Source organism: Podarcis raffonei, chromosome 11 (assembly GCF_027172205.1).
Source record: "Podarcis raffonei isolate rPodRaf1 chromosome 11, rPodRaf1.pri, whole genome shotgun sequence".
NCBI classification, from domain to species: Eukaryota; Metazoa; Chordata; class Lepidosauria; order Squamata; family Lacertidae; genus Podarcis; species Podarcis raffonei.
The window spans coordinates 41,401,001-41,416,051 of record NC_070612.1 but is presented as its reverse complement, the minus strand read 5'-3'; the positions used below and the strand labels follow the sequence as shown (position 1 = coordinate 41,416,051).

At 41.8% G+C, this 15,051-nt stretch overlaps 1 protein-coding gene across 2 annotated transcripts in view; it reads left to right on the top strand.

The window, feature by feature from the left end:
• The first annotated feature begins 5,523 nt into the window (after nt 1-5,523).
• Nucleotides 5,524-15,051, top strand: part of EFNA5 (ephrin A5) — a 214,210-nt gene continuing 204,682 nt past the window's right edge. The window contains exon 1 of one of the 2 annotated variants that reach the window (XM_053409087.1): nt 5,524-7,467. In XM_053409087.1, coding sequence (XP_053265062.1) covers nt 7,343-7,467 — 125 coding nt within the window. In that variant the 5' untranslated portion in view covers nt 5,524-7,342. The remainder of the gene's footprint in view (nt 7,468-15,051) is intronic. The other variant, XM_053409086.1, reaches the window with a different exon arrangement.

Genomic DNA, 15,051 nt, shown 5'->3' with positions numbered 1-15,051 from the left:
CAAGCGATGCCTTCTGGAGGTTCCCTTGGAAATGGATTTATGATTTATATATTACACATGTCTCAGCTGTAGTAGCGGTGGCAGACTGCCGTTGTTGCATGTCAAGAAGAAAAAGATATAACGTTATTAAGAGGCAATAGCTAAAGGCAAGGAGGTATCACACAGCTTCAGTCACATACTGGTTCACAAGATAGCTTGGTTAAGAGCAATGCTGAAGTCATTTTGCTGCACATCATAGTTGTTCAGATGACCAGTTGTGTGATCGCTGGACCTTAGTGTCCAATTACCATGCTTTTCCTCCCAGGTACACACCGAGGAGCTACAGGCAGACTCTGTTCTCTTGTCCCTGTCCTTAATTCCTCCTCCTAAAGTTCAAATTGACTCAGACTGAATTCTAGGGACACAATATCTTCAGAAGCCAATCTCCTCCAGCTTCATTTCCATATAGGACTACATTGCGCCAAAAAAAAGGTAATTAATGAAATAAAAACTTTTGACTCACTAATATTTGCAGTCTGCAATCCGCCCACGAGTACGCTACAAAGAAAGCTCTTGTAATGTTTAGCCCAAAGCGTTTTTCCTAAAGACTTTTAAACATGTTTTGTTCTTTAATTACAAGCTATAAGTACAATGTATTAAAAATAAAAGGAGGGAGGATTTATAACTATTAACCATGCCATGTAACAATTAACTTTCAAACCTTGGCTCTCAAGGCCTTCTTTAGCAACAGCTTTAGGGACTCAAAACAGGTTTTCAGACGCTGGCTGTCCCCATATCTTTAAGGCCATAAAAACAGCCATTTCAATGCATATAGAGCTATCAAAATCAATAATCATAAACAGCTGTTTAAAAGAAACCTTCATTAATTTTTTCAACAAAGCTTTAAAACATTTATTTTGAACCAAATTATCCGTTAAAATCTGAAAAGTAAAAAAAACTAAGCTTCTGATGCTATATTTTAAAATGAATGGTAGCATTAAATATAAAATGTTAAGATGTTGGGCACGATGCATCTAACATACACAAACCACTGTCAAAAAAATATTATGGACTGAGATAAAAAAGTGGATCACTTTATAAAAACTTGCAGACTTTTGTAGGCTTGTAAGCATTAAAAATGTGCACTGGCCCTTCATGAAACTACACCTATATTTTATTGTGGTTTAAAATATTCCATTAACAGTTTATTCATTTTGTTTCTAAAAAAATATTTATATACTGCTAAAGCATTTACAACAGCTCAAAAGAATGTAAATACCCACAATCTCAAATGAATAATTGTTAAGACTTTCTGTATTGGTTCTTCCTAAGTATAGCTAAAAGTTTGGGTTTGCCTCCAAGTAATATGACTTAATGGCAGTGGTACTTACTTTTAAGTAGGTTGAAGTCAAACCAAAGGACAAAAGTCACATGGTCCTCTAAGGTCCTCGGTGAAAAGAACCCAGAAAGGGCACCTCTCTCTCGCCCACCGAGTGTTGCCATATTATGAAGCAAAAAGAGGTTAGAAAACTTTGTCTCAATATTCAGCTTCTTGGAGTGGAAAGGAATGGCTAAACCACACCTTTTTTTATGTGGATTACGCAGAGTAGTAGAAAAGCAAAGGCACTAGGAACAGTGTGGAAGGGAAGTCATATGGTATATGTATACATGCTGTATTTGGTACGAAGTTGTAAGTGGGACAGGGGAAGGGGAGGGGAGGGGGGTTAAATATGTTCCTGTTTTTGAAAATGCTAATAATAATAATAATAATAATAATAATAATAATAGGAATGACTAATGGCCCAGTCAGTGCACAAAAAATGATCAAACTGATTTTGGAAAGAGAATATTCCCCCCCCCCATTCTTAAAGCTTGTGTATGTCTGTTTTTGGAAGTCTCCATCAAGAGAGATGCACTTTGCAGTTCTTTAAGAGTTGAAATCAATTCTACGTTTACTTTTTTAGACATGTTGGTACATGGCAAGTCTGGGGTATGCACTAACACGAAACAGGAACTTTCCAGCTTCTGGCTCAGTGAATTTCTGGGCAATAGTAATCTTTTGTCTCAAAACATGTCAGGACATCCACAGGACACATGTGGAATTCTCTCTAAATGTCAATTCGCAGTGACTGCTACATAAAAAAAGATCTATGGATCAATTCTCATCCTGACATTTGTTAATTGAAATAGTCCTTAAAACTGGCCTTTTGGAAGCTGGCTCAGTGGCTTAGGTCATGTAGTTTTGCTTACTTTTGTTTGGTAAAGACCAATAACTCAGGGTATAACACAAACTACGCATCCCTGTGAGGCACACAGCAAAAGTTCGATCTCTGGCATTTTTAGTAAAAAGGAACTCAGTTAACAGGACTGAAAACTTCCCATGCCTGAGATCCTGCAAAAACCTTTGCCAGTCGGTGTAGATTATGGGGGCTAAATGAACCAGTGGTCTGGCTCACTATAAGGTATCACTTGTATTTATTATTCAGAATTTATATTGGCTATATGTAACATGCATTCTATTATCCATTAACAAGCCAAAGGTGATGCATCCCAGACTTAAAGATATTCTCAGTGTCATTCCTGAAATTCCCTGGCAATAATCAGTCTCAAGCTTCTTCTTTTTAATGCTTTATACAGAATCAGAACAATTGTTAACATTCCCTGATGATGATGATGATGATGATGATAATAATAAGCATTTTGGAGAAATACTTATGACTATTGGTTTATATTTGTTTGCATAGTTCAAATTACATAATGGATGTGAATCCTGGAAATTTTAAAAAACCCACTTCTTCATGGATCTTTTGATTCCATTAATTACAGACCAAGGTCAGAGGTGTTTATTGACACGCACAAATAGTCTATAACTTTGACATCAATAATTGTTTAATGTCACCAAGGGAGGAGACACCCAACTCTACAATTCTATGATCAGATGAGTTGACATTGGATTGGATGTTTTAGTCAATACACCCACATGAATTGCTTTTGTTATGACATTTGCTAATCCAATAGTCCCGTTAGTAACTATTGACTTTTTCTTTAAAAAAATGAAAGAAGTCAAGCTTACTTGATCCATAGTTATTCTGTCTGTACTGTACCTGTACATTATTCAGTGACAAGTGTAAAATAGACCCGGGGCACTTTTCTTGCAGTCCGTTTTCTCACTTTAACACCTTCAGTTAGTGAAAACTGAAACATTACTTTATTACTTGTTTGATCATTTTATATATGCAGGGCATGTGTTTGTATGTAATGAAAGAACAGCAAGAACAAGCAACAATGACAGAATATTACACCAGAGTCACACTCCCCCTGCTTTAAATCCAGAATGATTAGAAGAACTTTGAGCCCTCCCCCGAAATACTGTTAACAGTATTTTTGCCCCATGGCACATGCATTCAAAACTTGGATTCAATCCTATTGATGAAAAAAAGGAAAACACTTCTTAACATGCAACTAAATGCCCTTGTGCACTATCAACTATTGTCTTTGTAGCTAAGTTCTGTTGTAGTGTTTGGATCTACAGTTTGGCCTTGGACTGCCTTCAATCTCTTTAAAACAGGCAGTGTCTCTTATATAATGTTGAAAGTGGTTGTTGTGGTGCAACTGTGAAGGTTAACTGTTGTGTTCTTATGAGAAAAGGCGCAGTGGGCACAGGACATTATTGTGGCTACGTTTTAGGAGGTACTCCTAAAAGGGAAATGATCATTGCCAGTAATATTTTGGAACTAATAATGCAACCTATTTCGATACTTAGTTCCCATCTCCCTCCTAACTGCTGACACCACAGCATGCAACTATCCTGATAGCAATAGAGATGCTTCCACAGACAGACATCTATGTAGTGCTTATACCTAATTCAAAAAAGTTTTCTTAATGATAGGGAAACATAAATTTCTTCTTTATTTTTTCCAGGAGCAATTAAGGGCAAACACAAAATGCATAGACATGTTGGTCCTGGGATATTTTTTGTTTGCACCGTTTGAGGGTGAGTGGGTGAAGCAGGAATGAGAAGAACTTTTGGGATTCCCAGCCCGAGCCTTCAGACAGATTTAAACGGAAGTGATTTTTGTGAGCGTCGCGAAAATTCCTGTAGGTTTGAATTAAGAAATGCCCAGCAGGAAAAAGTGCGGCCTTAAAATCTGCCACTAGAGGGAGTCTGGGCACTTTCAAACGACCGAAAAGCCCAGAGAAAGTAGAGTAGGGAGCCAAGCGGATGAAAGACGAGAGAGTATGATGATGCTTGGGTTTTTTTTTCTTTTTTGTTCATCTGCTGAAGAAACCACAGCAGATACAGCCACATCATGCTTGGAAAACATTTCGCCTCAAATTAAAAGCCAGCCGTTTCAAAGGAAGGAAGGCAACCTCAAAGATTCCGGACACCAGAATGTGCGTCTCTCTTCCAAAGTCCCCCCCCTATTCTCTCTTCCCTCCCCCCCACACTTTTTCAGTTTTAGGAGGATGAAAGGTTAACTCAAAGGGGGCTCAGTGGCGCGCCTTCCTCGGAACTACCTGTTCATGGATTGTTGAAAATCGCCACTGGCGATCACCCCTCAAATGGACATCAGCAGGGTGTGGTTTGGTGCGAAGGCTGATTCGTGTGTAAACAGCCCTTTCGTTTGCCTTCTGGAGGAAGGTCACCTGGGCTAGTTTCCCGGTAGCGCAGCGTAAGCAGGGCAGCTGCTGGCGGAGGGCGAGGCGAATGCCCTTTTAAGAATGAAAAATAGCTCCAGAAGGATCCCTGGCTTCTACTTCTCTCGATGCAAATAAATGTGAGAGGGGGAAAGAGGTTTTCAGGTGAATCCCTTTGCCGCATTCAGCTAAATACTTAGCAGAGAGGTCCCTCCGGCTGCGTGGATCTTGCTTTCAACTGCGCTACCCAAGCAGGGCAACCCCATCTCTCGCTTATAAACCCCTTAAATAAACTAATTTAAAGCCGCACCGCCGACCCGTCATTCAGCGGCGCAGAAAAGCATTGGTGGGGGGGGGGGGAGAGAGGATTAAAAGCGGAACAAAGCAGCTCCGAAGTCTGTTTTCCAGACTGCTAAACTTTCAAAATGTTGATTATACACCGTGTGCGAGATTAGACTTGCAGCCTGTGGCTAGATCCCCCCTGATCTCGCAACCATCCACCCTCCCTCCAACAGCTGATGCCGCAACCCCGTCCACTGGAACTGGGGAGGCGCCTTTCGTAACCACTCGCTCCCCCGATCTCGCAGGCAAGGAAAAGATCTCTCTCCCCCAGCACGATCCTGCGCCGTCTCCCGCGCGGAAACGGTTACCTGCGGCACCGAGGGAACCACTCCTTGTAATTCAATTAGTCAGGTTTTGCAGAAGGCGGGGCTTGCGCGGGGTGTCGTCTCTTTGGAACGCGGGGGCGGGGCGCCGGGGAGAGGCCACGCCCCTTTCCGAGGCACGGAACCCAATCGCATTGGAGAGAACGCCGGGGAAGAAGGCATCTGTAAGCAAACAGCAGCCTGGGCCGTGACTGGCTGCTCCGGCTCACTCCCCCCCCCCGCCAACCTCGCAAGTAAACTGCATGCAAAAAAAATCCCACATGATCGAGCAGCAGCAGCGCCTTTGCTCCCAGCTAGCCGACTGCGCCTCTTCCGTGCGCGCGCGGGCGCGCACCCCCGCACCTCCACCAACGGAGGCTCTCTCTCTCTCTCTCCAGATTCGTCTCCTGACACCCAGACGCATGTGGATGTGTATATATATCTCTCTCCGGACACATCCCGTGTAGGCATCGATGCAGCTGTCTGTTGCGCGCAGGCACCGCCAGCCCCGCCGGCCGCCTCGCTTTGCCTAGGCTGCCGCCGCCGCCGCCGGATTTACACGCGAGGAAGAAGCCGGTCGTTGCAAAAAAGAAAGAAAGGGGGCGTGACTATTTAAATATGTTTCCCCCCCTCGTAAATTCTCTCTCTCTCCCCCCCTCCTCCTCCTCCTCCCTGGCAGTCTGTTGACTTCTGCTTCTCCAATCCTCGTTGCGTTTTCCGATCCCTGCTGCTTCTGCGTTCGAGTTCTGCTTCCTTCGCTCGCCGGAGTCGCGAGAGAGACATTTGCCCGCTTCTCTTGGCGCTGCTGCTGCTGCTGCTGCTGCTGCAGACGGTTGAGAGCAGCTGCCTGCTGCCGGGCCAGACCCCGAAGGTGCCTCCCGCCCGAATGTAGTCGTCGGCGAGGGCGGCTTCTTCCTTCTCTTCCCGCCTCCTCTCCTCTTTTGCAAAGTTGACGTTCGAGGGGCGACTTGGACCTTGCCCGGCTCCCCGAGACACTTGGCGAAGCTGAAAGGGAGCGAGACCGCCGCCGCCTCGCCTCGCCTCGCCTGGAGGGCTGGGGAGAGGGCTCGGGCAGCAGCAGCAGCAGCAGCAGCAGCTCCTGCCTTCCGACAGACGAGGCGCCTGCACCGCGAAGCAACAGCGGCGGAGTTGGCGAGGGGCGCGCGCGCTCTCTTCCCTTCTCCCTCAGCCGCCCCCTCCTCCCTTCCAGCCCAGCGAGGGAAGCCGCTCCTGAGGCGATTCGGCGCTGACCTATCCTGAGGATTAGCCAACTCCTGCGCGGCATTCCGCTCCCTCCGACCCCCACTGGGTCTTGTGGATTCCTCTCGCTTGTTGGTCGTCCGTCACCCAGGAAGAGGGGAGGAAAAGAGACGGGAAGGCGAGCGAGGCGCCTCAACTTCCCAACTCCAGCGAGCGAGAGACACCTCAGAAGTGGACTTCTCCTCACTCCTCTTCATTCTCTCCCCCCCCCGCCGCCCCGTTTCCTCCGAGGATTTCCTGCCCGCTTCTCCTCAGCCGGCCTCGGAGCGATCCCTTCAGAGCCCCTCGCGCCAAAAGGCGGGAAGAAGGAGGAGGAGAAGAAAGGCGCCTCAGAGAGAGAGGAGAGAGGGAAAGAAGCGCGAGGGCGGGCGAAAGGAAACCCCTCCGGCCAAAGGAGGCTTGGCCCGCGGGGCCGCCCATCGTGGGCGCTGGACGGGGGCCGGGCCGGTGCATGTCTCGCCCTGGGCTCGCCACAGGACTCGCCGCCTTGAAGGAGCTCCTGCCGCCGCCTCAGCCTCCGTCTGCTGCTGCTGCCCAGCTCCCCCGGCCGGGGCGCGCAGACTCCCTGAGGATCCTTCCGCGGCGCAGGCTTTCCCCCCCGCGGGGGAATCTCCTGGCGGCCCCTCGCCCTTCTCTTTGTGTGTGTTTTTTTGGTGTCTTGTGACTCCGGTGTGGCTTTGTCTCCTTCCTCCCTCGTTCTCTCCTCCTTGTCGCCGTCTGTCTTTTGAGAAAGGAGCGCCTTGTCTGTCTCTCCCCACCCCCCCGATTCCCCCCTTGTGCTGCTGCCGCCGTGTCTGTGTGTGTCTCGTTGGCCGGGAGTGATGTTGCACGTGGAGATGTTGACGCTGCTCTTTCTGGTGCTCTGGATGTGCGTCTTCTGCCAGGATCCCAGCTCTAAGACGGTGGCCGACCGCTACGCCGTCTACTGGAACAGCACCAACCCCAGGTAAGGAGGGCGAAGGCGGCTCTCAGGCCGAGCCCCCGCCGATGCTTCTCAGGGATGCCGGGCTGCCCGGGGCAGCGGCAGCTCGAGGATCGGATGTAGGAAGGGAAGGAGATGAAGGGCTGCCATCTCCCTTGGAAGCACCAGCCGCTGGGCATCCTCCAGCGGGGGAAACCCTTGCTTGGAAGAAGGGGACAAACTTTTCCTCCCTGCTCTGTAGTTTCGGAGGCATCGCCCTGCGCCTTGTTATTTCTGGGTTGCATCAGCGCAGCTGATTTCCAATCCTTGGCTGTTGATCGTTCCTAAGGAATGCACCTCTTATCTTCGGCACGCATCTCTTAACTTGTAGTGAATCACTCCTGAGAGCAAATAGGTGAACTCATACACCCAGGAAGTGTGTGCCTGTGATATATATGTATGTGTTTCCCTTAGTACCTTGCTACCAGGTTTTTTTTATGGTAGATCTTTTTTTAACAGAACAGAGAAATTCTAATCCTTTTACTCTAGCGAACTTTTTTTTTTGCAAGTGACTACAGGGAGAACCTCAAACTTGTTTAGCGTGTTACGACTTTTGCCAGAGTGGTTCTGTTTTCGTTAGACTTAGTTTTTGTGGATTGTGGTTGCCTGTAGCCACATGTGGCACCTGTTCTGTGTCAGGGTTAGAGTCAGTAAAGGAGAAGTACTTCCCTTGCTTTCCAGCTACTCTTCTTTCCGTCTCTTTGCCTGGGATAAGAGTATATGAATCTTAAGCTGACTTGGGTTAATTGAGTAATGATATCCCCCAAGTTTGAAATGTTTCAGTGCAGCCAGATGATCCCTAGGCTTGCAGGTTTCTCATGGAAAAGGGCGTCTCAAGCTGTCAGAGCAAATTCAAGTCCAGTGGTTGGTGATTCTCTCACAATGCAGAGGGAATCTGCTGTGAATCTAGACTGCTTTATGCAGAGAGTTAGCATCATCAGGAGATGATACTGAGAGCTTGAGAGAGGATGTTCTCTTATGGGAGACATGTTTAATAATAAAACTAATTTAGGACAAGGTATCCAGTTAAGATTGTGTAAAAACAATCTTTCACTGTGTCCCTTTGTTCTGTTTGCATTTCGATAAATATAGTAAGTGCAAATAAAACCTGTTTTGTTATTGTTTCTAAACTCTCCCATCAAGATTGCATGGACGGATCTTCTTTGAATTAGGAAGTTTTGCTGAGCTGCTCACATCTCCCCCTTTTCAGTAGCAGAAATTACAATCTTTTCCCAGTTCTGCCCCAGTATGAATAAGGCACCTCAGTACTTTAGGAGTTGTTGTTTTTTTGTTGGAGAGGGGGGTTGCATTGTTAAACCGGACAAGTAATTTTTCTTAGGTCTTCCAAACCTATCTTGCTACTTCAAGTGAGTTTCTGGTCATTTTATTTTATGTTATCTTTGTGCTATGCTGCTGATTTGGCTGCTTGAATTGAGATTAGCACATTGATTTTTGTCGCAGGTCATGTTTTTTTATAGATCTGTGGTGCCTGCCAAAGTCTGTTTTACTCTGTATGTGAGAATGGCCTCAGAATATATGGTGCCAAAGTTAAAAACTGCTTGTTAAGTACCTTGAGTTCAGTAGACAGTTTGGCGTGTTAATTTTGTGTGGGGTACTTCAAGCAAAACAAACATTAATGCGGTGGTGTGTGTGACAATTAATACTGTTCCTGCTACTTAATTTTCTTGGTGACAGTTATTAACAGTTGTGTTATCAAAACTCTGCCACCTCTCTCCCATCATATCAAAAACTGCAGCCACAAGTAAAACTGGTCAACTGTTACAACAGCCAGAAATCTGGAAGCTTTCCCTCCCAATATGTCTCTTCTTAAGGGTGATTGTCCCATCTTAGAATAAAAGTTAAAAAATGAAGTGTATTTGTTGAAGATGGTGAAATAATAAACCGAATTCGCCTACTGTAGTTGTGAAACGGAAATGTTTGCTGCTTTGAATTTGACCAAATGACTTGCATATGTTGCTCTTTTGCGAAAATCAAAGCATGCTATTAAATGTTTGCTTCTCTGCCTGTTATGGTATTAATTAAAGATGTGATGTAGGTACAATACTTCACTATAAATAATCCATGGAACATTGGGGTCAAAACTAGAGCGTTTAAACCAGTGAACATTGATAACGCCCATTTAAATGATAACTTTTGTGCCAATAAAATGGTGTGTAAGAGAGAGGAGATAAAAAAATAGCAGAGGAGTAATGAGTTATAGAACTTTGTAAAGGTTGATGTGGGACTAAATTCCTGAAACTAAGGGCTTAGAACACTGTACTATTGAAAGTGTTTTAAACTATAAGGCTCTTTCACAGTCACTATAAGCTCATAATTAACGCAATATAATTAGTTTCTTTTCTTTTCTAGAATTGTTAACATATCTGCATGCTTTATGTTCGCTGTTTGCTCTACTGAACCTGAAAAACCTTGCTTCATAAGATATTAAAAGTTAAGAGAACTTGCCATGTATTTTTATAATTCATGGTTAAGGTGAAGAAGTACTACACCCATAATGGTATTATTTTTTAAAAGATGCCATCACAGGTTACAAGAATGAGTTTTAAAATTAATAAACTGGGCAACTCTTAAAAATTGCAGAGTGATAGATGATGGCTATCACTTGACAAACAAAATACTGTTTTTTAATGTATTGTACTTCAAATTTGGAAAACCACAAAAACTTTTGAGACGTAATTCAAGTGCAAAATATTTCCATAAAAGAACACTTAATATTTTGGGCGTAATTTCTGAAGCTTAATGTATATTCCCAAAAAGCTCATTTATTTAGATTTTATATAATCTAAGCATCATATATAGCATCAGAGAAAAGACTTCAAATTAAACAGTAAATGACTTACCACTAAGTACTTTCAGTAAGAAGCCATTTTGCTATATATATGGGCCTCAATATGGTGTAGAAGTTGGTACACTTAAGTTTTTATATGGTCAGTGTATACAGATGAAGGATGGATATAATTTTTTCAGTAGTATTTGGGTATTTTAGTAAAACTCTTCATCATGAAAAAGCAGATCTTGGAATAATTGTACCTAGTTTTCCTTTCTAATGTAAGTTAATTGAATACATACAATTGTAACTAATATCAGTTAATAGTAGCGGTTAATCAGGACAGTAATTGTAAGTAATTTCTAAAATGGTTGGGTGATTTTACTTTAGGAAGTATTTGGCAAGTTGTCCTAAAAACTATGATGTACATAGTTTTGTGACTATAAATGACTATATATGGACATCAGACTTTATAGCTGTATTTATGGCTAAAACGTCTACATTGAAGAATTGCATGTAGAACAGCTGAATTCTGTTTGGAACCCTTGTACAATGATTGGGCAGCTTTGAGAGGTGAAGTATAGGCTTCTGAAGCAAATGAGTATTATGTTTCCCGAAAATTGCATAAAGAAATCATTTTCTGTTTTAGGGCTTTATCCTTCAAATACTTAGTGTGTCAAGCAGACATTGCAGATGGTCTACGATCCCTAGTGCTGTGTTTTGCACAACTGTCTCCCCATTTGCAATATCTAGATTATATCAGGCTGCATAATGTACAAAAGCTAGCTAACACTGCTTGCTTATATAAGTAATTACGTTAAAGTCAAACATGCATTAAACCTAGGAATATTTGTATACCTATAAATAAAAACTAATTATATTTCCACACTGGTGCACGTGTAAGCTTGAGTAAAAAAATTACACTTTTAATTATGCATTTTGAGAAATATAAAATTTTGCCAAATGGCGCTTATCTAATGGACAGTGCAGTCCTATGCATGTTTACACTGAAGTAAATCCAACTGTATTCAGTAGAGCGTAATGTGTGTATGATTATAGTCTTGGGCTGCAATCCTATGCACACTTAGAAGTAAGTTCTGTTAAACTCAATGGGGTTTAATTCTGAGTTAGACAGATAAAATCAAATCGTCAGATACACTAAGACTGGTTGCCACAAATATTGCTTTATCAGAGTTGTTGTGAAGGAGACTGCATAAGTGTAAAATGCGCCATGTATCGTCTTCAAAACACTGTAGGTTTTGTTGCAATGAAGAGGGCCTGGTCTGACTTGCAAACATTTGATATGAGTTTTTTCCTGATACAAGTCTCACTGAAATTAATAGACTTAAGTGCATTCTTAAGTTGAACCTTGCACTTAATTCCTTCACTGTGTAACTCAGGCCTTAAAGTAGGTTAGCTTTCAGAGATGCTATTGCTGTTGAAAGCTTTCAGTTTTAACTGAATTTGGCAGTTTCTCAGAAATATTCAGCCCAGTGGTTTGCAGAGGGGTTCTACTTTATTTTATTCTTGACGCTTGTAGTTTTATTTCCAAATCCTACATCATTTCTCTGTGTATTATTAATACTATTGTATGAAAAAAAAGCCTTTGTGGTTAAATGGGAAGACCTAACTTTGTGTAGTATGAACCTATGAATATTTCCTCTAAAGTCCCACTATCTTAAGTCTTGTAGGGATTGCAGTCTCTATTTGAAGTAGATATATAGGGTTGCAGTGTTAGTTTCTTAAGAAAGTCTATTTATGTATAAGGAATATTAATATTTCAAATGCTAATTTTATTGGCAGCTACAATCTGGAGGGACTGCTATCTCAAAGTCAGTGAATTTCTTGTGATTAAAAGTGCAAAGAAAAAGCATTCAGTAGGTCGTTGAATGCGGTTTACTTGACTGTGTTACCCTGAAAATTGTGGCCCTGAAAGGCCTTTGGTATTTTAAAATGGACTCCCATACAGTTCAGCTTCTCACTTGGAAACCTATCCAGTGAGCCATAGCTATATCTGCCTTCCTCTTTAAAGGAGATGGTACTGACTAGAGGGATGAAAAAATATCACCTGCCTAATTATTTTCCCATTTTACTCTTTTGCAAGGAAGCAAGCAAATTCTTAATGGTGATACGTCATTGTGTTGGACACAACAGCCTAATCTACTGTGAGGGGCAGACAGGCAAATATGCTCCTTACTGTCCTTTTCCTCAATATTCCGGCTTATGCTGGGATGAGAAAACAAATGAATGCAGTGAGTCCATCAGGAATCCTGACCTTTTTGCTTTTGATGACTTAAAGATGAGACATGGCTACATACAAGGACACTGTTGTAAGGGGAAATGTAATGTTAGAGAGATACAGAACTGAAAAATAAAAGAAGCAATAATACTTCTAATATAAATTGATAAAGTATTCTCATTTCTTAAGACCCAAACCTTTTATAGGAATATTTGTTAACTTGGATTTCAGGTATGCTTTTTGTTTGTTTACAAACTGAATAGGCACAGTTCAACAAAAGTTAAATACTGAACATCACATTCCCATTCTGGTCTACCCCAAAGTAAACCCCATTGAGTTCAATGAAGCTTACTCATTGTGAGTATAAGATTGAAGCCTAAATCCCAGTGATTTTCATAGCTCTGTTTCAGTAGAAGAGCTAGTCTTTGAATATTTACCATTGTAAGCAACAGGATTTGAGTGCTTCGCCTTGGCTGCATCATGACTTTTATTTATTGACTGGGATCCTAAATTGACAGCTGTTCTCTCATTATTTTGTATCTTGCTGTCATCAGTAAGTGTCTAATGTATATGAAACTATGGGCCACTGTTGGTTGTTAAAATATGACTCAATATAAAATGCATTACATTGCTAAAGTATTGGAACTTTTATTATTATTAGTATTAGTATTATAAAACCTATACAAGAATAGATTGTGGGGCGATTCTCTTATTACTAGGTGGGAACAGTACTTAGAGATACTTATGACTATCCAAGAAGATAAATTCAGCTGACATCACTACTTATTTTTATTAGATTGTATTAAAATGCCAAATAAACAGTTCCTTATATGTTAGCTATTCGACATATATTTATTCAACTTCTGGAATTGTTTTAACCTAATTTTTCAGAGGTTGACAGTGATGTATTTACTTTTGAGAACAATTTCCTTTTGTATACATTTCTCTTCCATTTATGTTTAAATGTGTAGTCATTGAGAAATTAGATGCTGAGTTTAGAAGAGAAATATTTTTAAAACCACTTTCTAGTGATATTACAACTGTTGAAATATAACTCGAGTGTAATACCCATCACCATACACAAAAATAGTATTTCACATTGTTCGTCTTCCAACATCTGAATAGCACTGGATGAGCTTTGTATACATTGTAATAGAATCAACTAGAGAATAAGTAAGTACTCATACTTTCGTCCCCTCAAAAGCAAAAAAATGAGAACTAATGTGTGATGTTCAAGTAAGTCATACTTGGAATAGATAAACTGAAATCGATTGATTTTGGTGGGTTTACTCTGCGTATGACCTACTTGAAAATAAAATAAATACCATTCTCCTTTTACAGTGACTATTACAGCACTAATGATAAAGACACATTATAATGTCTTCTTTCTGTCTTGCCAAAGAGCATCTTTGATATAGTTGACGGTTGACTGATGGAAATGTACTGTCAAATTCTTATTTGTCATTCCAGCGGAAAATAAAATTTAAGTCAAATTTTTGTTCTTAAACCTTACTAAAAGTTCAGAATCTAAATTTGAAGTAAAAACCTGCTGGTGTTTTATCTTCTGACTGAAGAGCCTTTGTCTTCTGTAAGTTATTGGGGGGGGGGAGGAATCCAGTATCTTTCTGAAAAATGCAGTGAATGAAAGAAGTGTTCGGGAATAAATAACTGAACAACAATTATTAAAACTACACCAATAAGTGGAGATCCTGTGGGTGACTTGTATGTACCCAGTTCAATTGCTGCCTATATCGATTCCTGAGTTAAAAGCATACATTGATTGGGGAATTAAGTGCAAGAGTTGATGAAAGAGAAAATACTGCTAGTATGTACCTGCAGCTGCTCCTCCCTGACTTCATTTTGACTTGCTCTTGCATGTAATCCCCAAACCTCTTTTTAAAAAATAAAATAATGAGCTTGGAAGTTTAAAGAGAAGTTTGAGGATCTGGACTGGATCGGGGCAAGCGAGGGGGCAGTTTATGACGGGGAAACTGTGGGACAAAAAGTAAGTTGTCCTGTAGCTCATGGCTCTTAACAGAGAGCCGTATAAAATCCTGCTAGGCATATAAAATCCTGCTATCATCAGTCTAGAAGGAACAGATATTGAGTAACTCCTATATGCATTTTGTATTATATGACCAGTCCCACAGATTTCCAATTTGTGCATGTGTGTTCATGCCTGTGTGCGCGCACACAATTCTTAGGCAAGGAGCTGTGTTGCCAAACTGCTGATGCCATTTCCAAGGCTAGTTTTTACTCTCCAATTTGATTCAGTTCGCGTCAAGCTCTTTTTGAAACCTCCATTTTGGATGGCTCTATTCTATTCAGCTCTTGTGAGTAGTGAAATGGGGAATGGAAAGACTACATAGACTAAAACATTAGATGTTTGGTGTTCTGAATATACAATACAGTATATGTATGAGGTCTCTATTTTGCCTTTGAGTTCGCTGAAACAGTACTGAAATGCTATAGCATAGCTTTAGCGCTGCATATTAATTCAAAGTCATCTTGTTCTGTGTTTAATATGCTGTTTTCATCGTCT